Source organism: Cydia splendana, chromosome 14 (genome assembly GCF_910591565.1).
Source record: "Cydia splendana chromosome 14, ilCydSple1.2, whole genome shotgun sequence".
In the NCBI taxonomy this organism is placed as follows: domain Eukaryota; kingdom Metazoa; phylum Arthropoda; class Insecta; order Lepidoptera; family Tortricidae; genus Cydia; species Cydia splendana.
The window spans coordinates 17,863,102-17,889,321 of NC_085973.1; the positions used below are offsets into that span (position 1 = coordinate 17,863,102).

At 37.9% G+C, this 26,220-nt stretch overlaps 1 protein-coding gene across 1 annotated transcript; it reads right to left on the reverse strand.

Moving 5' to 3' along the window:
• Positions 1 to 180: 180 nt before the first annotated feature.
• Positions 181 to 23,950, reverse strand: LOC134796674 (uncharacterized). Its single transcript, XM_063768824.1, has 6 exons — positions 23,820 to 23,950; positions 11,713 to 11,867; positions 11,430 to 11,637; positions 2,073 to 2,188; positions 1,556 to 1,742; positions 181 to 747 (listed from the first exon to the last, which is right to left on the reverse strand). The coding sequence occupies exons 1-6, from the start codon at positions 23,857 to 23,859 to the stop codon at positions 698 to 700; spliced, it is 756 nt and encodes a 251-aa protein (XP_063624894.1). The 5' UTR covers positions 23,860 to 23,950; the 3' UTR covers positions 181 to 697.
• Between the last annotated feature and the right edge of the window lie 2,270 nt (positions 23,951 to 26,220).

Genomic DNA, 26,220 nt, shown 5'->3' on the forward strand with positions numbered 1-26,220 from the left:
TAGTGATGTCTACTTGACAATGATCAGACCACCAATTTACTAACACATACCTACATGCACCTAAACCATCTAGCTTGCCCACTGGCCACCTTATTGCCAACCAACAAAGAAGTAGTCAGTGATACCTGATTCAGATTTTCAGTTTCAATACACCCCAGCGCTAGCATTTATTTTTCGCTTATTATGCTCTTCTATACTCTTTGGTTTATAGCACTCTAGCCTCCTGAGACCCAAAAGCATTGGTTTATTTTTAATTTGGAACCCTTAGTTACTCAATAAAAGTTCAAAATAGATTGTGTAATATGTACAAAAATTTGTGCGCAGGATCTTAGGAGCTCTGAAAAGTTTTTGAAATTTATTTTCATTCTGCCTCTGGTTTTGACATTTCATCATCGCCTTCCTCTTCGAATCCTACTTACTTTCTAAAATTATTTAACTTCTATGAAAAAGTCTCTTTAAAACAAAAATATAGCTTAGGTACTAATCTATTCTATTTATAAACTCAAATGGCAGGTAACAGAAACAATAGCTAATCTCCTAAGGTCGCCCTAAAATAAATTTCCTTATTACTAAAGCCACTTCACACTTGAGATTGGTTTTTATTTTAAACACCTACTACAAAGCCTTTCAGCAGTTTAACTGTCCATAAGATGTAGGTATGTTCAATAGTTTTTTGCGATCAACAGTTATTTTGCGGTCACCGTAGTAGTGCCATCAGAGCCGCTGCCAAAAAAGCGGCATTCAAACCTGTAAGCAAACAAAAATAATTCTAAATTAGCATCGAATAAAAATAGTTTTAAATTACACTATACGAATTCGTATAAGGTACTAATACTAATATACCCCTATCTCTCGCGTCCAATGACTGTCCCTATGACAGTTCCTTAAATTCGTTTTTTGGTAAGGCTTAACTTTAATAAATTGATGTAGTCATATGTTTATACCGTATTTTTATTACTTAAATGTTACATTTAAATAAACGAATGTGCTAATCTTGCAACGTGACAGTTACTACATATAAAAACCGGGCAAGTGCGAGTCGGACTCGCGCACGAAGGGCTCCGTACCATAATGCAAAAAACGGCAAAAAAAAAACGGTCACCCATCCAAGTACTGACACCGCCCGACGTTGCTTAACTTCGGTCAAAAATCACGTTTGTTGTATGGGAGCCCCACTTAAATCTTTATTTTATTCTGTTTTTAGTATTTGTTGTTCTATCGGCAACAGAAGTACATCATCTGTGAAAATTTCAACTGTCTAGCTATCACGGTTCGTGAGATACAGCCTGGTGACAGACGGACGGACAGCGGAGTCTTAGTAATAGGGTCCCGTTTTACCCTTTGGGTACGGAACCCTAAAAATGAACAATTAGGAATATCATTAGACGCGAGAGGTTATAAGTATTAAGTACAATACTACTCCAGGAAAATTAGTCTACAAAAATCTTGGCCAATTAAATTGACTAGTTTAATTGAATTGCCATTATTGGATGGCCTTTTATGGGCAGTCTCTGTAACTGGACGTACTTAAAACTTTGAACATGTTGGAGCTTACCCATAACACTGTCAGCAGAATTGACAATAGCTTCAACGCTCTGACCCATGATGAGTTTGCCAGCTCTCGCAAAATGGACATCGCACGCCAATACCAGAGATTCCCCCTGGGACATTGTGACCACCGACCACGAGTGCCACAGCTTGCTGGTGGGGTCCCAACGACGACTTGAGAAGTTCTCTGGAATCTGAAAGGGTTTGTAGATACAGTTTACCTCCACCATTAGAAAATCCCATGCATTTGGGAAATTGAATAGGATTTAAGTCCCAGCCCCACAATGCATAAAGGATCGGCTACACCGCTGCTCAAAATACGCTGACGGTCCGGAATCGCAGTGACGTGCCGTAAGCTTCACGACTTGCTTGGTGGGCAAGCGATAAAATTGGCACATCACTGCGATTCCGTACCGTAACCGTTTTTGAGCAGCGGTGTGACCGTAATTGATCGTATCTTATATTTGAAATTGATTCAATTATCTACCGTATTCTCGGGCAATAAAGTACAAGTTCAAACTTACTCTCTGCTCTCCGATACGCCACACCAGTCTCGGAGCAGGGATGGCCGCCGATGTGCAGTTTACGTTTACAAGACTGTCTTGTGATGATATCTCCAATTGGGGATATAACGGTGGTACTATAAAACAAAAGAAATTATAGGATATAAGTTAAAGCTGCTTAAAAAATCTTATATGTGTGACTGGCCCACGCTCACATGCATATGATATTTAATAAGTACTTTCCTAAACACACTTCAGTCTTCAATAAATTGTAGAACAAGCAATACGACTTAATGAATCAATAACAATGACAGTAGACAAAAATAGGGAAAACGAAAGAATAAAATAAAGACGAACAATAGTACATTACTACAGAGGCCGGGACGAAAGGGGTTGCCGGCCGCGAGGCCGGATAGGTCTGAGCGCGGGCAACCCCATTTCCCGCCGAGGTATGTATAGTGCTTTTCTCAAACATGCAATGAAATAAATAAAATAAAAAATCCACGAAACCCAAGTTTTATTTATACAAAAAACTAAAAGTAAACTAGACCCAAAATATAACCAACACGTACCTATATCATTATCACGCGTATGTTTTACACGAGTCGTGTATTTTTACTACCCGTATATTTTCATGTATCTTTGATTTTTTCGCCTTGTATCCGTCTGACTGTCGTTTTCGTCACATAAGTTTACATAGTCTTTCATGTTGATATCATGTTTCACATACATCGTTGCTTTATACATGGAGTAAATAAGTATAATTTCCACAGTGTTGATGAATTTGTAGTTACATTCATTTAAAATATGCCACAAAACTGTTTCTAATAAACTGTAAGCCATTTTTCTTAGTTTCTCAAATAATAAAATTGCCATAAGCAACCATATACATACTTCGTCTTTGACTTGGCGGCAGAGGCAGCAAGTTATTAAAATCAATTCTGCTTACGCTGCCAATTCCAACACCGACGATTACAATTAATATTAATTTCATTATTTCGTCGGAACTCATATTAAAGTCAAAAAATCAACAACGCACCATAAATCCAATAAAACAGAATGAATATTTTTCAACTTTACCTCCATAACAATTTAAAAAATATAACTACGCGTGTTTGAGTAGACCTTTTTACCGCTAACGTTTAGATGAAATATTTTAAATGTTTTTATTTGTATAGTTAAATTTATAATTTAAAATTATAAAATTATAGAATGTATTATTTATTAAGTTCATGTTGATTTTATACAAATAAAACTGCAAATTATACCAAACATTATTTTGTTTTTTTTTTTATAGGCGTAGTGGCAGAGTGTCATTACGAACCATAAAGCAAATACTGCCTCTAGTTTTTTTTAATGGATGAATGCCACGATGCTGTGTCACAAATATCTGTGAAATGAAAATTAAAAAAGAGGACTTTGCCGGCCTAGGCCTGCAAGATGTGTATGAAATTCCATTAACGACCTTTTGTCCTAGCCGCACCTGAAACGTCATACTTCGCAGCCTATTATAAGGAACATAACATCAATATTTCATTGCATGTTTGAGAAAAAATATTTTTATAGTTACTAACTATATAGGATAATTATACATAGGCTAATGATAAAGGACCTTAGGAGCAATAAGAGGTCAGTACTGATGTAGTATGTTCAGTGGAAAATTAATTGGTTTCGGAGAAATCATCGATTTTGTGTACATGCTGAACCGTGCTAACGTAACTTTTGTAACCGGATTGTTTTCAAAAAGAATTAATGGAAATTAATAATTAGGTACCTGTATCAGAATCTTAGTAGATTCATGTTAACCACATATGATTTAAAAGTAACCTGTACGGATATGATGGTCGTTTTCGTCTACGTGACAGCGTGATAAAACGGTGTCCGTCACTTTCTATCCCGCGGAGTTAGAAAGTGACAGTTATTTTATCACGTGAATCGATCCATAATACGCCTGCAGGTGTTTATCAATGTAATTTGAAGCCAAATAGGTAAGTATAATTTCTAGGGACCCGTTAATTTTAGCTGAATTTACCTACATAAGAGTCAAATCGGTAACTCGCAGGGCGAAATAATGAATGAATAAATAAATGATGCTTTTATTCGGTGATCTACTCGTTGATCTTAACTGAACGCTACATCCTGTATAATGTAGCCTCTTAAATTTAGTAGCACCCTAAATTAGTTATTTTTACTGTCTTATTGTAAGGTCAATACTGTGCTCTGCTGCATTTTGCATTAAGGCCGGTATAGAAACAGAAAATGACGATAGTTAAGAGATGACGCACGACCCACACCAGCGACACCATAACACCGGCGCCAGACGGCACCCTGCTGCGACCCTGTATCTGATATGTTTAAAGTGAAGTCTTATCAGTGCATTACAAGACGATGTGCAAGTGCAAACAATAGTATGACTCTTGCTAATGCAACGGGCGATAGTGTGATAAAATACCAGACACACAAAAATCTAAGACATTTCCGGATGCCTACGTGACGCATGGGCACGCGCCCCTACTACTCAACCCGTCGTGCTCCAGGATATAACCCCGGGATCTAGCGACGGACAACACAGTACAGTTCACGCAGTTCACACCGAAGTTCGCATCGCGTCAATACCCCTGAGCTCCGAATCGCTCTCGGTATCCTCGCGCACTAATCTCGTTTAAGTAATATATTTGTAATCGTAGTAATAAAACACTATATTGCCAACATCGAGTTTCACTCCAGAGGATTCCCGGCCATCCTATAAGAAGACTTCAAAACTGGTGACAGCGGTGGGATATCTGCTGCTGATCGACGAAGCTCCGCATCGCAACGAAGATCGGAAGGTTTTAACCTGAACAGCAGACCCCCAACATTTATGAAGACGGCAACTATACTACTGGCCATACTGTGAGTCTACCTTTCATTTCCTTTTCCTAACATTATTGTGTGCGCTACCGTGTCTCAAATTATTATTATTTCTCTTAGATTTATTATTTTTCGTACAAAATGGCTCTCAACCATATGACGATTGAGAAATATATTCCTGCTTACGACGGTGATAGGGATACACTAGATTTTTTTATCGACCAGATATCAATGCTAGCTAGGGCAGCGGACCCGGACGCTAGGGCCCTTTTACCAATTATAATTAAAAGTAAATTAAAAGGCGAAGCCATAAAAGCAGTAGCTCATTCGCCAAATAGCACCTTGGAGGAAATAGTACTCGCCCTCCAAACAAAATTAGGGGATAACCGTACCTTAGAGCAAATAATCTCGGAGATTACCAGAGCCCGACGTTCACCCCTAGAGGGCGCGCTCCAGTTCGCGGATCGCCTGAAACAATTGATATACGCAGCCAAAAACAAGTCAAACAATCCTAGTTCAAATACAATAATAGAAAATATAGCAATCGAACAACTTTGCAAGAACTTAGATATTTCAACAGACAGATTAATCAGAGGCGCTCGCCATGAGACGTTTGATCTAGCCTATAATCATCTTAGAGACGAAATAGAATTACATCCCGAATACTTCGCGAGGAAACAGGAGAAATCCACTTTGAAACCACGTTTAGAACCTTCATTTTCTAATAGGAACACTCAGCCTTTATTCCAACAGGCGCAACAGAACCCAATTAGACCTGCTTGGAATAACAAACCAATAAGACCCAATTGGCCAAACCAAAATCAACAAGGCAATAATTGGGCTAGTGCTCCCCGGCCGACACCGGAGCAATGGAGGCGAATGTATCCCCCTCGACCACAAGTTCCACAACCCAATCGGAATAATTATCATTTAAACACTGACGTTAGCATGCGTACAGCTAGTAGGCGCCAACCATTTGACCGTCCAAGACCAGTAGAAGTCAACGAAATAGAGGTTGAGGACGAAAACCAAGATCAAGAAGGGGTAGATTTTTTTCAAGAGGGCACAAGGGAAAACGACTGCAAATAAAATTAAATTATATTGATAGGGATCATCTGCCTTATATAGTGATAAACGAATGGGGAGGCAGGTTTTTAATAGACACTGGTAGCACAAGGAGTTTAATTAAGCCGTCATTTATTAAGGATAGGCCAGACTATTCCAATAAGATTATAGATAAAGAATTTTCTATAAAAACTGCGCATAAAGAAACATACCACAACGGGGCTATCAAATTAAGTTTACTGCCACTAGGCGAAGACACGCAGCATGAATTTTTGCTGTACGACTTCGATCCTAAATATGCAGGAATGTTAGGGTTTGATTTAGTAAAAAAATTTAATGCGCTTATTAACTTAGAAAAATGCGAACTCATAATGCCTAATAATATATTACCAATTTACATAGATCATCCGGAGCGAGTCTTGAAAATCGACGCACTCTCGGACAATCTAATTACATGCGTTTCAAGTAAACCAGATGGCGAGTACCTACTGCCCGAAATCAGTGGAGGTACCGTCCGTGTTAATGAATCATTAGTGTTAGTCCAAGATGGAAAGTATAGATTAGGTCTAGTGAATATAGGAACGGAACCACAACCGGTACGCAATAACTTCGATAAATTTCTCGAACCTATACCGGCGTGGTGGCAACAAAGTGAGCCCGTAACTTCCGAAAAAGTAAAGATTAATTGTATCCTAGAAGGAAAGTTAACAATTAGGACGGAACATATGAATAGTGAGGAAAAAGCCAAAATAACAAAGCTGATTCATGAATTCAAAGATATTTTTCATACGGGCAGTGCACCTTTAACCTTTACACATACCGTAAAACATAAGCTAAGGTTAACGGACGAAACGCCAATTTACGTAAGAAATTATAGAAAACCACCTCAGCAACAAATAGAAATCGATAAACAAGTTAAGGAACTTTTTGATAACGGTATAATCAGAGAATCAAACTCACCATGGAGTTGTCCTGTACATATCGTTCCTAAGAAACCGGATGCTTCCGGAAAGGTAAAATGGCGTTTGGTCATAGATTACAGGCAATTAAATAGTAAAACAATAGAGGATAAATACCCCTTGCCTAATATTGAAGAGATACTAGACAAGTTAGGTAGAGCGCAATACTTCACAACATTAGATCTGGCAAGTGGTTATCATCAGATCGAAATGCATCCTGATGATATAGAAAAGACTGCATTCACAACCAATCATGGTCACTGGGAGTTCCTTAGAATGCCATTTGGGCTTAAAAATGCTCCTGCAACATTCCAGCGTCTCATGGACCTAATATTACGTGATCTTCTGTATAACACGTGCTTAGTATACCTAGACGATATCATAATTTATTCAACTTCCTTAGACGAACATATGCAAAAGTTAAGGCGAGTTTTTGAAAGGCTCCGCGAGCACAACCTTAAAATTCAACCCGACAAATCGGAATTCCTAAAAAAGCACGTTGAATATTTGGGACATGAGTTAACGCCCAATGGTCTCACACCAAATCAACGTAAGGTGCAGGATATAATTAATTTCCCCGTTCCAAAGACAGAGAAAGAAATCAGGTCATTTTTAGGTTTAACCGGTTATTATAGAAGGTTCATAAACAATTACGCTCAAATAACGAAGCCACTGACAAAGTGTTTAAAAAAAAGAGCTAAGATAAAAATAGACGAAGAGTTTTTAAAGGCAGTAGATAAGTTAAAGGAGTTGATTACTAACGAACCTATTTTAAAGTACCCCGATTTCGAAGTACCTTTTATTCTCACAACTGATGCTAGTGATATCGCATTAGGAGCTGTTCTTTCACAAAAGGAAGATAATGTCGAGAAACCAGTCGCTTACGCATCCCGCACGTTATCCGATACGGAGACTAGATACTCCACCACGGAAAAGGAACTTTTAGCTATAGTGTGGGCGTGTAAACATTTTAGGCCATACCTGTATGGTCGCAAATTTACTATCTACACGGACCATAAACCCTTAGAGTGGTTAATGTCTTTAAAAGATCCAAATTCCAGATTGACACGTTGGAGGCTTAGGTTAGCAGAATATGACTTTGAAATAAAGTATAAACAGGGAAAAATCAACTCTAACGCGGATGCTCTATCACGTGTCAAGATTAATTTTAACGACAACGAGTCGATATTAGCTCAAAATGGTAGCGAAACAGGTGAACCCGAGGGACAGGACGACAGTCGAGAGGAAACCCAAACTCAACACTCCCAAGACGACAACATCCACCCGGGTATCCCTATAGTAGAAGATGTAATTAATAAAAAGAAACATCAAATTTATTTTAAATTACACAATAGGTTAGATAGTGTAGAAGTGAAGCAGGAAGATGGAAACGAAATAATGGAAGTTAGTTTGTATACGTCAAAACGGCCTACTGAAGCACTTAGAAAATTTGTTCGTGAATACATGAAACCGGATATTCATTATTACGGATTCTTTTACGTAGAAGAGCTTTATAAAGAAATGGTTAAAATCTTAACGAAAGAGCACAACCCAAAAATTAGGTTAACTCGTTGTAGGGAAATTGTTGAGACTATAACAGATCGCGAAAAGAAAATAGCCATTATTAAAGATTATCACGAGGGAAAAACAAACCATAGGGGCATCACTGAAACAATGATGCATATTAGCAGGAAATTTTGGTGGAAAAACATAATGGAAGATATTAGAAATTTCATTAACAACTGCGAGATATGTAAATCGGCAAAGTACGAACGTCATCCGTATAAACCGCCAATGTTGTTACCTCCAATAGCCGTCAGACCTTTAAGTCATATATTTTGTGACATTGTTGTCATTGATGGGAAGCAGTATCTATCAATTATCGATGGTTTCTCACGGTTCGCAGTTATTAAAAAACTACGGGACAAAAACAGTTCGACAGTAATGTCTAAGCTTTTAACATTTTTTGCTCAGTTCGGCGTGCCTCTTGAAATAACGACAGACGCGGGCAAGGAGTTTGCTTTGTTAAAAGAATTAGTTAATCTCTATAAAATTAAGGTTCATTTTACAACCCCGTACAACCCTAACTCGCACGGAGTAGTAGAACGGTTTCATTCAACATTACGCGAACATTGTAGGTTGTTAGCAGAACAATTTAACAATAAATTACCTCATGAGGATAAAATGAAGTTAGCCATGATAGCCTATAATAACTCAATCCAGTCTGACACTAAATTAACTCCACAAGAAATACTTTATGGGCATACAGACGTAGAATCACTACTAAACTTTGTTCACGACTCTCAATTGTTAAATAGTTTAATAAGCAAGCATAGGGATTATCTAAAAATAATATACGAATATATATTTAAAATTAAGCGCGAAGCACAAATTAGACGAACGGATAAATTTAATCAAAATACCGAATTGCCAGAACCTCAATTAGAGACTCATGAACGATGCCCGAAAACTAATAATAAACAAGCGAATGTTTTCTGTACAAGGCGTAAAACATACATCCGCGACATTAAAGCACCAAAAGTATACCTCGATAAACGTGGAAAAAGGCGATCAGCTAATAAGTTACGCCCTGTTGCAGGGCCAGCTGCACCGCCACGAGTTACCAGATCTCACAACTTGGGAACCCGAACGGGGTGTACTTCGAGGAAATAGGTATAATCGAAGAGGTTAACGGTTATGAATACTTTACGAAGAGTTGCAACTTAACCGAACTCCAAGAGGCTATGGCGAAACTAATGGCTACACGCATTAATAACGACAACCATTATGTAAACGATTTATATCTGCATCTAGTAGGAAGACTAAGTAGTATTATGAACCCAGCGAAACGGTCAAAGCGCGGGCTAATAGACGGTTTAGGAACCGTAATAAAGTTTATCGCAGGAAACCCGGATGCGAACGATTTGCAAAAGATACAGCATCGCATAAAAATCTTAGCAAATAATGAGAATATAATCTATAGCGAGTTAAATGAAAGTATTTCTAAGGTAGAAATAAGAATGTCTAGCATTAGAAAAGATCTGAACAAAATTGCTCAGAGAACTTATAATACTGAGGTTAATTTAGACATCGTAACTAGTTTTATATTAATAGAGGACATTATTAATATTTTAGATTTAGGTATCACGTTAGCAAAACCTAACATAGCTTGTAGGGACATTTTTGAAGAGATTAGTAGCGTCGATGTAGAATCCATAATAGTTTATACTGTAAACAACGTCATAAGCTTTGTAGCAAAAGTACCTCAGGTAGAAGTAATAGGAGGTAGCGCATATAATATCATCCCTTTCCCTAATTCCCTTGGTCAAATGTTAAAAATAAACAATCCTCTAATCCTAATCAAAGACTCAAGGTATGCGTATCCGGAAGAGAGTCAATGCCGAAAGAAGGAAAACAGCATACTCTGTCATCATGTCTGGTGGAAAGACGCTAACACTACACCGGACTGTGTGCATCAAGCGCTTCACCTCAAGAACAACTACACCTGTCTTACAACCAACGTCAACGATGAGGAAGTCATCGAAGCCATCAGCGAAGGGATATTTTTAATCTACTCCAGGGATACCCAGCGAGCGAAAATAAAATGTATGGAAACACATTATGAGAACATCAAAGGACCCTATAAAATCCAATTGGACGCAGGCTGCGAGATAACACTCGGAAGCTACACCACCCGCATCATTAGTCAAAGCAATCACCTATTTCGTAACGAGATTCAACAGATACAAATGCACCTCAAAAATGATCACAACATAGAATCGCCGATAACACAAGAAGATCCTATACAACTAAGACCCTTAGAATGGGACTCGGATCTAACCACACATGTATGGATTCCCAGCGTTTGGACAGTGATCTTGTTCCTCATAATCATATGCCTGTGCGTGTGCGGCTACTCAATCTATCATCAGCACAACAATGAGAGCCCGGGTATAACACGTTACACCCTAAGCTCTCTTCTAAGGGGGGAGGAGTTAAGAGATGACGCACGACCCACACCAGCGACACCATAACACCGGCGCCAGACGGCACCCTGCTGCGACCCTGTATCTGATATGTTTAAAGTGAAGTCTTATCAGTGCATTACAAGACGATGTGCAAGTGCAAACAATAGTATGACTCTTGCTAATGCAACGGGCGATAGTGTGATAAAATACCAGACACACAAAAATCTAAGACATTTCCGGATGCCTACGTGACGCATGGGCACGCGCCCCTACTACTCAACCCGTCGTGCTCCAGGATATAACCCCGGGATCTAGCGACGGACAACACAGTACAGTTCACGCAGTTCACACCGAAGTTCGCATCGCGTCAATACCCCTGAGCTCCGAATCGCTCTCGGTATCCTCGCGCACTAATCTCGTTTAAGTAATATATTTGTAATCGTAGTAATAAAACACTATATTGCCAACATCGAGTTTCACTCCAGAGGATTCCCGGCCATCCTATAAGAAGACTTCAAAACTCGATGAATATTTACCAAAAACTTCGATGGTATACTCCGCAAACTTCATCTCGAACCTCGGCGCCTCCTCCGACACCTCACACTTGTACGTCGTGTTGAACATGGGAGGAGTCAACAGCTCGTGTTCCAGCTCACACTTTCCCGTGCTCCCGGTGTCATGGCAGTCGACCGTCAGTCGCGAGTCGTCAGCTGAAGACCCGAAGTTGAAGTTTACTCCTTGTTTCTGAAGTAGTTTTCACGAGTATGAAATGATTTGCGCTTTCGATCTTTAATGCAATAAATAAATAAGTCAAATTACCTCTGGCCTGTATATCAGGAACTGCGTATCGTCTTTGTACAGCCGTACGGACTGTAGAGGTCTGCTGTCCAAAGTCCAGGTGCACGTCAGCTGCCAGCCAACGTTCTCTTTCCAATGTCCAGTCATTCCCACGTCTACTTTCCCGTACGTTGCACCTGTAAATCAAATTATAAATATTGGTCTTGTAAGATTGGATTGGATCCGAAGCAAGACCAAAGTTAGAGACGTCATGGCCTTCATAGCGCAGTGAAATTGGACATGGGCGGGGCACATTGCGAGAATGGATAAGTGTCGCTGGTCAAGACGAGTCCTTGAATGGAGGCCCAGAGCGGACAACCGAGGGTGCTGGGTGGACGACATCCGATGACACGGAGGTCGGGACTGGATGACTCGAGCACAAGATCGACAGGAGTGGAAGAAGAAGGAAGAGGCCTAGATCCAAGATTGGATCACAAAAATATTCAGCATATCAAATCTTATATTAATAAAATTATCATATGTTTGGGGCCCTTCCATTTCGTCCGATTGCGATATTTTATGAAGTTAATCAGTCACTGCGCCCAGTCAAGAATTTGACCCATCATTTCCATGTAACGAATGATGGAGCTCATGCCCTTAAATTCCTTTGGTTATATAAAGTAATTCATTCTTTGTCTATCGAAAGCATGACATTTACACCATAATGTGTACCATTGTTTCATTTTCCTTACCACATACATAGGTATAAGATATCGGACATTTTAGAATGTAGGATAGCTTACACTCTTACAGTCTAAAATGTCCGATATCTTGGTCAAAATTCCTTTGAAATAAGTGACCTGTTAACGCACTAGAGTTATGCTTTTTAGGTGTCTTCTTCTATGTTTCCACAGTTGTTTCACTCTTTTTATCTTTGCATCTATTAGCTTTGGGTGCTTCTATTCAGACATAATACTCCACTCTTGCTTAACTTTCGGAAAATACATTAGGAAGCCAAAAGTTAAAGTCAAAGTTAATACCTACCTACTCCAGAGACTTCTATTAACAACCCAACTGGGACAAGCAAATAAACTACGTAGTTAAGATATAAAACCTTTGTTTGCCTCTGTAATAGTCCCATATTAGTCGACCAATGGGCCCTGGGTGGATTGAACAAATTAATTATGTAAATACCCGGTCTGGATACCGCTCAATCCAGAAGGACTTATGTACATGATAGTTCCATACATCTATACGTCCTTTATTTTACAAATAATAAGACAGTGCAGTGAACACACAAAGTTATTAGCAAGAGAATTTAAAGAAAAATAGCATGTATTGCAAAGTAGTAAGAGTTGTAGCGAACGTCATACAAAGTAGTTTAGTATAACGGAGAGGCATCACGCACAATATGTACTTCAATTTCAATCTAATAATGTAAGTATCTGCAATTAATAATCGTAAAACCTGGGTTTTATGAGGATCGTTTCGCCAGAAGGTAACGTTGAAGGTTGAAGATATAATATAAATGAGGTAGGTATGGCGAAAATCTATAAGGTCAGATGGGTTAAGACAGATTATTTTACTCGGGGCATAAGTAACAGTATGAGGATTCCCTACAAGTGTTACTCTTGCTCCAGTCTTTGTCTTACCCCATTGACCTTACTAAGGTCTACTCTATTTGTTTCTTTTAAGTTATATTGATAATATAAATGCACCTACGCTCTTTTTTGCTACGATAGTAACAAACAAATAAAAAACGCGCAAGAGACCGGATTATACGAGTACGCTCAACTTCTTTGATCTTAACCACTATCAGTTTTTTCGACCTTTTCCAGACTATTATTTGCCCTTATCGTGCTTTGTACTCAAGTATTTGTAGGTTATTATTTTAAAATTTTGGTCATTTGTTAAATTTATTGAAAAGGGAAATTTTATGTAACGTAAAATTTATTTTACATACATAAACTTACCGGATGCAAGGCACTGCAATTTTCAAAAACCAAGCACCACGAATGTTTGTCACAGCTAAGTGACAAGCTTGAGTAAACAGCGCATCTATTCGGCGACAACAATTTAAATCAAATTCAAATCAAACAAAATTTGATTAATTACTTATTAGTGCATTGCGCCACCGCAGCGTATGACACAAATTAAAAACTAGTACATAGTAACATCGATCGCAACAGGAATAGCAGGTTCAATAGCACTCACTAAGTGTAAGACCGAGATAGCGCCACGTTGTCTGTCTCACTCGTGCATTTTAACCTTTTATGGTGTAAGGTTCTGACATTATTTTTTAGGGTTCCGTACCCAAAGGGTAAAACGGGACCCTATTACTAAAACTCCGCTGTCCGTCCGTCTGTCATCAGACTGTAATCTCACGAACCGTGATAGCTAGACAGTTGAAATTTTCACAGATGATGTATTTCTGTTGCCGCTATAACAACAAATACTAAAAAGTATGGAACCCTCGGTGAGCGAGTCCGACTCGCACTTGTTTGACGACCGGTCTGGCCTAGTGGGTAGTGACCCTGCCTATGAAGCCGATGGTCCCGGGTTCGAATCCTGGTAAGGGCATTTATTTGTATGATGATACAGATATTTGTTCCTGAGTCATGGTTGTTTTCTATGTATTTAAGTATTTATATATTATATATATCGTTGCCTGAGTACCCACAACACAAGCTTTCTTGAGCTTACCGTGGGGCTTAGTCAATTTGTGTGAAAATGTCCTTAATATTTATTTAATATTTATTTATTATTTATTTATTTAATTGTTTAAGCTTGCACAATTTACTTAGTACCCACTCCCCACTCCCACCAGTGGAGCTTACGCTTTTGTCTGACCCCTAGCTTAAGTGCAGAAAGTCTGGCTTCGCATACTTCTTCTTTATATGCCGTCTCCATATCGGAGGTGGACAAACTTACGTATGTATGTCAATCAATCCATAGTAAGTCAGCCATTAACCAGTCTTTCTACATTTCAGTATATTTAAATGCTCAAATTATGCTGCTTTTCTTTTTTTTTTACTTTTTGATTAAGTATATCCAAAAATTTTCGATCCAATCTCAATGCGTCAAAAGCAGTCGAGAAAAGACCCACAGCCAATATCACTTAACGTTAACTTCAAGCATTATAAAGTAGGTACACCGCAACACAAGGCGTAATATTCCAACCACTTGAATATCACGAACAAACCAGTATAAGGAGCTCTACGATTACGCATAGTTCTAACTGATTTGGAGGTCTTCATACGCTGGTGTGTTCGATACTTGACTCGGGAATGTTCGGCATGCTTCGTGGGCCATGCAAAATGGCGGGCGACACAAAATGGCAGACACGCCGGTAATGGCCGCGGAAGTGGAAGTACCGAAATTATCTTACCACGGGCCCTAAACTGAGATAAATTAGCCCGTATTACTGCCGGTTTACGTAACAATTCGCTTTATTTTTAGGGTTCCGTACCTCAATAAGAAAAAACTGATCCCTTATAGGATCGCTTGTACGTCTGCCTGTCTGTCCGACCATTCCCCCCCCCCCATTTATCTCCAAAACTACTGGATCTAAATTTTGCAAATACACAAAATAGTTCTTTACCTATAGATGACAGGAAAACCTATTAGAAATGTGCAGTCAAGCGTGAGTCGGACTTAATTACTAAGTTTTTGATCCGACCCCTACGGGTTTTAAAAAGACATTTCATTCACGTTCCACATAAAAAAGTACATTGTTAAAAATTGAGTAATGTATGGAACCCTTGGAACGCGAGTCCGACTCGCACTTGACCGGTGTTATTTTTAAATTAGACGAATTACAGAGGGAACGAGCCATCATATCTCATTAAATTGGACTGTTTGTTGACTAGTTGATCATGAGCGCTCAGGGTTCGCCCTTCGTTTATTTACATTTTTACTACACTCTGTATCTTAAGGTACTTAAATAAAAGTAAACAAATAATTTGTAAATTTTCGGGTAATAATAACATTTATTGATTAACCAACCAAATACCAAACCACCTGGATCTGTCACTGAACGACCTGACTTTAATTATTTGATCATGTAATGTTTTCATCTTTTATTATTTGTATCTCCTTAGATATCACGGGCCTATAAATCCCGGTCTTTTGATAGGCTTGCGTGGGGATATAGATCCAACACGTAGAGGCCCTTTGGAGAGCTTTAATATCATGTAGAACGCCTGCTGGAACCCGTTCACAGGCGCAACAATAGACACCCATGAACCGGTCTCAGCAGGCATTGGGACTATTGTAGAAAAAGTGAACAGTATGCCGGTCTATGGATTGATGTTTGGGTGGACAATGAGACTGGGCTATTGTAAAAGAGGTCCGGACACCTGCCATAACAATGTTAACACCGTCATCGAGGCAGGCGGTGACTCGCCGCTGACTAGATGGGCCCCTGAAACTGCCGTCGTAAAGACGACCAGGAGCAACACCGGTGTGAGCGGCTCAGGGGTGTCGAGAGGTGTGCGCCGCTTTCTACCCAGTGGCTGTTACCAGCCACTGTGCCAACTCGCGTCTTATGCATCTTTCACTTCCACCCCTGGAGCATATGGCTCTAGCGACTCCTCTCTGGACGGCCAATGAAGGCAAGCCAGAGCTGAGAGTCTTGCGGGTCCCCTTGGGGTCCACTCCGACCGACGAAGACACGCCGGAGACGGAGACCCTGACCGACTCTCGGGAGCACTCGGGTCCGTGGGGTCGTTACTCCCGAACCCTCAACTAACTTAAGAAGCTATTTGAGGGTAGATTTTGTTTACTCTTTTTTAAATACCTAAAGATACAGACAATAGAGCGCTGATCAAAAACATGATCCGTTTGTTTGTTTTTGATGTACGTAGCAGTCAGTCTTATTCATTGATTATATTTATTACAAAAAAAATGTTTTAAGTGTAATTTGTTATATACAAAATCGGTCAGCGCTCCCATTTCCGCTTTGCAAAAGGAAATAAATAATTTGCTTTAAAAATGACTAATAATATCTATTATATTACAGATAATTTGATTTTTCCTGGATATCATAATCAGATTATCGGGACCAACCGTGAACAGTACTTGTCTCTCCTTAAATTTTCCTTTTCCAATTAAGACATAATTTTCCAAATTGGTCTTCAAGAAATCGAAGAACACTCAAAGATCCTGAAGAGTTGAAAAACTTCTAAGAAATTCTGAAGTCGACATAAAAAAACTTGAATCATAATGTATAATCTTATCCTCGCGTTATCCCGGCGTTTTGCCACGGCACATGGGAGCCTGGGGTCCGCTTGACAACTAATCCCATGATTTGACGTAGGCACTAGTTTTTACGAAAGCGACTGCCATCTGACCTTCCAACCCAGAGGGAAAACTAGGCCTTATTGGGAATTAGTCCGGTTTCCTCACGATGTTTTCCTTCACCGAAAAGCGACTGGCAAATATCAAATGATATTTCGTACATAAGTTCCGAAAAACTCATTGGTACGAGCCGGGGTTTGAACCCGCGACCTCCGGATTGAAAGTCCCACGCTCTTACCGCTAGGCCACCAGCGCTTCTTTGAATCATAATGTAATCAGGCAGCGAAATTTGTAATACAATTACTTAACCAAATAAAAATTAGCTATAAACGTGCTGTATAGTTTTAACGACGCACTTCATGAAGCTTTACTGCTCACATATATAATCTATCCTACAACCCAGTAGATAGACAGATACTTAGAACCGTAAAATGGGGTGAGTAGGGATTACGAGGGTAGGGGGGTGAGATGGTATTTTTAGACTCCAGAGTTATCACATTGTTACGTAAATACTTTATTCTCTTGAGAAGTCAAGCTATTGTAATATTGTGTCAATTTTAGCAATTGTCCCATCTCACTCAATTCCTATCCCCCCTAACCCCGACTACGGGGTGACCTGGGATTTCCTACTATTTTGTGTTTATCGTTGAATCTATGAAATGAAACGACATATTATCATTGAAAAACTAAAGTTCACACCTTCTATCGGAACACTTTTCAAGTATATAAATCAACGTGCCACATATAAAAATAAATTTTTATTGAACTTCGGATTTGTCCCAACTAACCCCATTTTACGGTACCTATGCTTTTATTTAGTTTGTCACACTACACTATTTATAAAATAAAATGCAGGATAAAATATTAACAGGAATTTAAGTTCTATCTTAAATATTTATCACGACGTGTAAAGGAAATTCCTTGTAAGAAAATTTTAATTATATTCTTGCAATATAATTTAAATATTTAATTTCTACCAAAATTTCAATGCAACCTCCTATTTGCTTTAGAACAGTGAGTCTGAAAGGTGAAAATATTTTAGAAACAAATGCAAAGATTACGTACATTGACCTAACTAACGTTACTTATTTGGACAAAATTGTTTATGCTTGTATGTCCCATTTTTAATTAATGACCACAAAGCACTGATTAATATAATATCGTGCAATCTAATTAAAAATAAGGTATGAAATCCTCTATAATATTATGCTGTTTTATTGTTTTAATTCTACGTGGAAAAGATTACATTTATTGGAAAACAATACTGAATCATTCATTCAAAACCAATAAAATATAAATCAAAATATCCAACTCTGATCCTGTACCGCGAATTAAGTTCTATTTGCCTTAAATAATAATTGAAAACATTGTTATGGCATTAATAAGCACCAATATTGAAAGGATTTTGATTTGATTTTAATACTCGCTTCCGTCCATTGAACCAAAGGCAATCAGCCCTCGTTTAATCGAATAACGTGATTCACATTACTTATTTTTAGTCTCCAATGAATGAACCAGTCCATGTGACCGCAAGTTCCATAATATCTAAAAGTATTCGGAGATCAATCTCAAACTAATTTTAAAAATAAAAACGTTCTTGTCAAAGTTAAACTGCTATTAACTAATCGCAACAAGTGCTTTATTCTCAGGAAAAATAGAAATTATTGTCTCATATTATATTGTTGTGTCAATTTACTGGATACTTTTATTCATCATGTCTTTGTAGTCAGTATATTGTTCAAAAACATTGAACGGCAATGATAAAAATTAAGGTGATCAATGTTTTTAATGACACTTTATAAGTACATAAAAAAAATATCTTCTTAAAACACAATTCACCCACTCTTTCAAGGTAAAGAATAGGTTTTTATCTCTATTATCGCAAAAATTATAAGCCATTTAGGGTTCTCGCTAAATTGGAAATTCTATTCTATAGTTTTTTTTTTTTTTTTTTTTTTTTTTTTCTATAGCTTACTTATTGAGCAACCAATTAAGCTTACTAAGCTAGGACCCTAAATGGCGCAACAATCGCACAGCGTGATGGCAGGGGGGTGTCAGTACGCAGTTTAGGTACATTTGGCCGGCTGGCCTCCCGGGTAGGGCAGGCGTATGGCAGTGGGCTGCCGCTCGACCTCACGATAGTCGTGTCACGTGGTGCTCGCGCAAAGAAGATTCACGGTTCGTGCGCGGTTATAAGTTTCAATTTTGTTGCAGGCGGCGAGTATAGGTATAATTTTATACCTAAATCTGACTTTTGTGAAGGAGTGAATTTTCTGTACGGTAGTACTATTAGTTATTATGTGGTGATGGTGGTGATTGGTGATGGTACATTTTGCGCTCTACCGCGAGCGCTCAAAGCGTAGTCCCTACTTTATACGCGCCGCCCTTAAGACGACGCTTTAATATGCTCAATTGGGCGGTCGTGTGCCCCTTAATACTTTAATGTTCCGTATTTAGGACATCACTTCCAATGTGTTTATGAGAACGCGGATACTCGATGAAATGTGAATTAGAATGTACAATCGAGTTTACAATCTTTACAATCCAACGCTCTAAGAATATATTTACACACTTCTATGACACTAACAATAAGGTCGTGTGTATATATTTTGGAAACGTTGGCTTGTATAGATGTTTGAGATTTCCACCGTATATGATGTGATATTATTAATTTGTACAGCGGGACTTAATCGCGTATTTAAGTTTTAATAATTAATTAGTAATTTAATAATGTGTAAAAATTGTGAAAGTTTAAATCAGTGTATTATGATATGTTGGCGCCGCGGGATAAATAAGTAGGTATTAAGTTCAGGTTAAACGTGGACCCTGAAGGCAAGAACAAAAGAAAGGATTGATGCGTTCGAAATGTGGTGTTGGCGGAAAATGCTGGGGATCAAGTGGACGGACCGCCGCACAAAGGAATCAATCCTTAGCCAGCTGAAAATTCGAACACGACTCTCCACTATTTGCACACAGCGCATACTTCGATTCTTCGGACACGTGGCTAGACGCGAAGATAGTCTAGAGGTATTGATGATGGTCGGTCACGTAGAAGGGAAGAGAAGTAGAGGAAGAGCGCCTACCCGGTGGATAGACACAGTAAAGGCATACGCAGGATCCAAGGCCCAGACCTGCCTGCAAATGGCGCAGGATAGGAGTGCCTGGAAGAAAGTGGTATTAAGCGTTGGTAATCACGACCCTCAGCAATGAGGATACGACTGGAAAGAAGAAGATTAAGTTCAGTTATTTTAATTAAAAAAATAACTGAATTTATAACAAGAAATAAAATTTGCTCAATATCCGATTTTGTAACTGTAATACAGTAAATTTAGACATTTAGCGTTTGCGTCAAATCCGGTAGTTCTGATTTTTTGCAGACTTATTTATGATGTTGGTCCAATGAATAATCCAAGTTGGTGACCTCGAGCGCCGAACGCAACTTTGTCAAAAATCGAAAAACCTGCGATAATTTCGGTTTTTGTTTAGTTATAATATTTTGTTACTATGCATTCATTTCTACGCGTATGGTTCATCTATTAAGTGACTGATCTCTGTTGAAAACTACACGCGTACCAATTTTCAAGTCAATTGGTTATTTAGATAGTGACTCACAGCTTATGACGAGCCGTCGTATGTATTTTAAGTCAATCTCATTTACACTATGACCTATTCTGAGTATTCTGATGTGAGAAACTCCTTATCTATTTTAACAACAATATTTTTGTGTCTATCGCGAATTTATTTGTCATCTTTATTTCCAACGCTTTGACGTAGGTTAGGTACACTGGTCATGTTCATGGATAACTCAAATGTTCCAGCGAAATTTCAAAACAGAGATTTTTGTTAGTATGTAATTGGTAAGTATACGTACGAGTATGTACCATTTACTTTTTTCGAAAAACGATCAACTTTTGGGTTATTTGAACTCAGAACGACGAAGAAAAAGTGTCCGGAACAAAAAAACAGTGGACATACATAATGATGCCTACATATATTCTGTGTAAGTATAAAAATATGATGTTAAGACTTGTAAACGACTGCCTCGAAACCACCTTTCCATACAAACGGGAAGGAAAATGGGATTACCATTTTCCTCTCTGGATTTTATCATTATTGAAAAATTTTGACACAATTTGATGCTAATCATGTATCTGATAATTTGTGTGATTTGTTTTTCACTTTTCACTTATAATTAATTAAACAAAACCGAAGTGATCTCATAATAAAAATCGAAATAAACGGAACGAGCGGGCATAGATGTGTTTATTATATCAATCAATATAATAATATATACCCGGGTATGTCCTTAAACTACGTCCAAGACCACCGGTGGACGGGCACCAGCGTCCCTCAAATTCGGTGTACTCGACTGCGATCGCCAACCCGCCTGCCAAGCGTGGCGATTATGGCATTCACCCCCCCAAATGGGGAGGCCTATGTTCAGCAGTGGACGTCTTATGGCTGAGATGATGATGATGAACAATATATAGAAGGTAAATGAGGACTACCTTTGTATGTAGAAGCGATCGTCCCCTTTCCTCTTAATAAAAACGCAAATGCTTTAATGGGTAGTCTTAATGAACGTTTTGTAACCGGGACCCAGGGACAGTCATTCTTAACTTAGCATTTGGCTTCAATTGAACTTGATTAAAATCGCAACTGTCTTCTTATTTAAAATGTTTAAATGATGTAATTGAAGATTTCCATGACTGACGGTAGTGACGGCCCGAACCGACCTTTAAGATACGTAAAATATTACGTCTATTACGATATTCGTAAAGGTGGGATCAGACGGTTCACTCGAATGAATGTTCACTTGAGTGAATGCTTCATTTTTCTTTTATTGCATGTTCACACGGGGCTGGTGCTAAGATTATTCACTTTTCATTTTCTTTCACTATGGGGTCGAATGAAGTTGTGCGTCTTGGATTAAAAAAAATGTGATAATTTAATAAAGATCTTAACAAGCAAAAAGCAAAGAAAACGTCGACGGTGGTGGGCGCGAGCTTCGAATACATTGGGGAAACTAGCCATTGAAGATCCGGAATTGTATCGCAACTTCTACTATTAGTTACATCAGCGGTGGCAGCATGGTTATATTTTTATCGCCTGTCACTATGCCCGTCGGTTTCGCACTTACACACTTGTTAGAACGTGAAAGGCATGGTAACAGGCGATAAAAATGCGACCGTGCTACAGCCGCAGTATATATATATATACCAAGCCGAATAAATCATCAAATTTTACTGCGATACCTTGCTACTGGCGATTATTTTGGAATTCTGGAATACTTTTACAGAGTATGTAGGTACCTACAAATACCATATCCTGCTTTTTCCATTAAGTCTAGGTACTACTGCCCACAGGATTCGAGAACAATATGCAAAATCGGAATGAACATTCACTCTGTGTTCACACTGTTCATTTTTTGTTCATTCGGAGTGCGAGTGAAAGATGCCGAATGAAAATATCCAACACTGTTGGATCATTTCACTAATGAATTCATTTTTCACTTTTGGTTCATTTTGTGTTCACACGTGTCACTTTGAGTGAAAGATGAATAATGAAACACGAAAATGAACACAAAATGAACCGTCTGATCCCACCTTAAGGTTATCCTATAGATAGGTTAGGTTTGTTTAATGGCAATCCTGAAAACTCACACGTTATGAAGTAACCAAATTATGACTAACGAAAATGCGGACAAACAATACAGACCCATTTAAACGTGTTGTATATGGATAGACCTAGACTGCAAATCTGGTAACTGAAATTCTAGTACGAATATTACACATATTCAAGTCGGTATACGGAGCCCTAAAAGGGTCCTACTTAAGCCGGGGTCAATTAAACTGTTGACCGTTATTACGTTCATTAAGACTCTAATTGGAATGCATGTTGGCAATCTTCTAGAGACAGTTGGAATATGAAAATCTTTAGGTTACCTACTTTGAATTTAAATTTTGCTTGCTTGTAAGAAAGTAAACTAGTAATAAATAATTTATTGTTTGAAAAAGGGATGGTAACAGCAGAGATATAAAATTAAAAGTACTTAAATTACTGTTTGTGATTACCTTTGTAACACTTTAAAATGATGTATTAAAAACATAGTACGTACAAAGTATTTTGTTTAAATGCCTACAGTTCAACTCTCTTACGTCAATACTTACATGTTTACTTTGTTTTGATGCACAACTTAATTATAATTTATAATATTTATTTCTGGCCTTTTATGGCCTTTTTAAATATGTAAATCATTAAATAAATAAGTTGAAAATGGATTAAAAATACTTCATAAAACGGTTATACATAATGATGAAATCAAAAGTGAAAAATTGAACAAAACATTATTACGAAATTGCTTACCTATACAAAAATTACAGCTTTATTATGAAGTAATTACCTAAGCTTAAACAAAATAATTATATCGGTAACCTGATATAGCACAAAAAAAAGAAACCTAGTAAATTTAAGTAAAACCTAAAACATACCACTCATACCAACCCCTAAAAATTAAAACAAAGTTGAAAATTATGTTTTCGGCTTATCAAAATGACAAGGGAAAACACCACAAAATACGGTCAAAAAAGATAAGGTCCATTAAAACAAGAAATTGCCAAAATTTGCAAAACCCATTTCAATTGTGAACACGGTCACCCGCTAATTACAACAATACACTTAAAACAAATGAACATTAAACAAAAGCAAATTACCTACCCAATAACAATGAGAGCAGAATGCAATAAAAAAATTACCATAACTAAAACTGACTATGAATAAACTAAACTATATTAGTAGGCATTCTTACTAATTACCTAGAGAGAGATAGTAACTAGATATTAATTATTTACCTAATAACAATAGAAGACTGGTAGCCGTTCGAAATCTCATTTTTCTCACAACAGTCAAGTGCGCGCACTAATAACACTGACAGGTCCGTGTGACACTGCTCGCGATGACACACTAGCGCTGACTGCGCGGGCGACGATTTTGATTAGTTAATCGTACGACTGATGAATGAGAGCGTTCAGTGTTGTTTCGTTTCTTGAGATGTTTCCTGTTCTGGTAATAAGACTAACATGCTGTCTTATGGCTCTTCTACACGATGGGCCATCATACTAAGATACCCACTAAGATGGGCCAGCGTGTAGAGACTGTCGCACCGGGATGGCGATGGGATGGCCACGGTGTCGGTTTTTCGTCCGCTCAAAGGTAGTGGGCCAGCGATGGTGCGTACGCATCTACACGTGTTCCAATTCCATATAATTATAATGAATACATCACAACATAGTTAGTAAGGCACTATTGTGTTAGGGTTTACCTGTAAGGATAATTGTTAAGAGACGATAAATAAATATTGCGTGCTCTCATCCATCGCATGGCCATCTCACTGGTCCAGCGCTGGGCCATCGTATACAGGAGCTAATACATATTGATATTACATAGTCCTGTACTATCTACATAAGTAAACGCAAAGTATTTATTATTTTTATGATGAGCTTTTGGAAACGAATTATATTATTTCAACAAACTAAGCTCAAAATCAAAAATGTAGTTGGACATAATATTTTAGAGAATAATCAGTAGAATTAGTAGGTAAGTGTAACTAAAGGTCAGATGCAAAATGGGTGACAAGGTTTTGATGCAAGACGAGAAACTCCGTGTATATAACAGAACGTATATTTACGTAGAAGCCCTACATTTTCCAACAGGCTTGTAACAACAGTATACAGACTTGCAGATACCAATAGATGGAGGCGACAAGAAATGTACTCAAGGTCAAGCTCCTTCCTAAAGGATAAAATAAACCTTGCTATAAAATATGAAGCATCGCGTAATAGTCATTTGCATTTAAATATTTTAACACTTCGAATTATTTGAAATTCCATTCCACGCGACATTCATCTCAATGACTGAAATTCAATTACCATAACAGAACCGAATAATTCATATTCAAAGCTATTATTCACTTCAAAATCCATATCAATTAATTACGCCAAATCTCAATTATAATAAACTATTTTCAACCTCAAAACGTATTTTGAATTTTCGGCGGAGTTATAATTTTGGAGCGATGATCAAACTACAGTCATTTATCGATGATCGGAATATCAAAATAGTAGCCATTTTAATCTGAACCCTTCGCGAAACTGTAAGGGTGAAATTATTTTGCCGTTTGTATGGGGGTTGCAGCTCTTTTATGATTGGTCGATGGCCTTTTAAAATAATTGCTTTTAATCGGTGTTCGGCGCGCTGTAATTGAATGAGCATAGAATAATGAACAGCCCTCGAGTTTTGGTTTAATATGTAGCGTCACGCTATATCGGAACGCTTTAAACTATTGATTTTGTTTCACGCCCTCTGTTTTTTTTTTTACAGTTTGATGAACGATATACGTTCTTAACTGTCTGCGACCGACGACTGTCGACCCAATTCGAACAATGCTTCTAAGAAGTCACAGCGATACGATACCGAACTGTCAGTGTTAAGCTGTGTTAAGTTTGATAATTAAATTGATTGGGTATAAAATTATTTTTTTGCCAAAAACTTATTTATTATCATATATCATATATCATCATCAAATTTTGGATTGCTGTAGATATTGTTGTCAAAGCAAGCAAATGTCAGTCACGATTTAAATAAAGAAGAAAAATATGCTTTATAATTTATAATAATTCCTTGACTTTAAAATACAAGACTTCTCGAGTAGACTGATGATGGTCCCTGTGACAATTCCTTCACAGTCTTTTTTGGCTGAGCCTAATTAAAAAAAAATGTCAAACATGTTTTTACCGTATTTTTATTACTTAAATGTTACATAATTAAATAAATTAATGTGTAAATTAAAAAAATATATTTACAAACATGTTACGTTATAGTCCATATAAAAATGAACTGTCATATAAAAATGAAACATCCATATAAAAATGAACTGTCATAGGAACCATCATTCGACGCGAGAGTTATAAAAATCTCATATTTTAAAGCATATCTAGGGGCACTCCGAAAATCCAGGGACAATTGGATTAAAATAATAAACAGGATTACAGGGTAACTCCGGCAGGGCGAGGGCTTACGAGAGATTTTCCCCAAACACATGTAAGTAAGTAATTACCTATTCAACGTTTTTTGATCGCATTACTCGCTTGAATGCGTTGCTATTATGCATACAGTAAACGATCTTGCGTTAAGGGTTGCTAATGTGGGGAAAATTTAGCTGAAAGCTGTTTTTATATTTTATTTAAATTGACC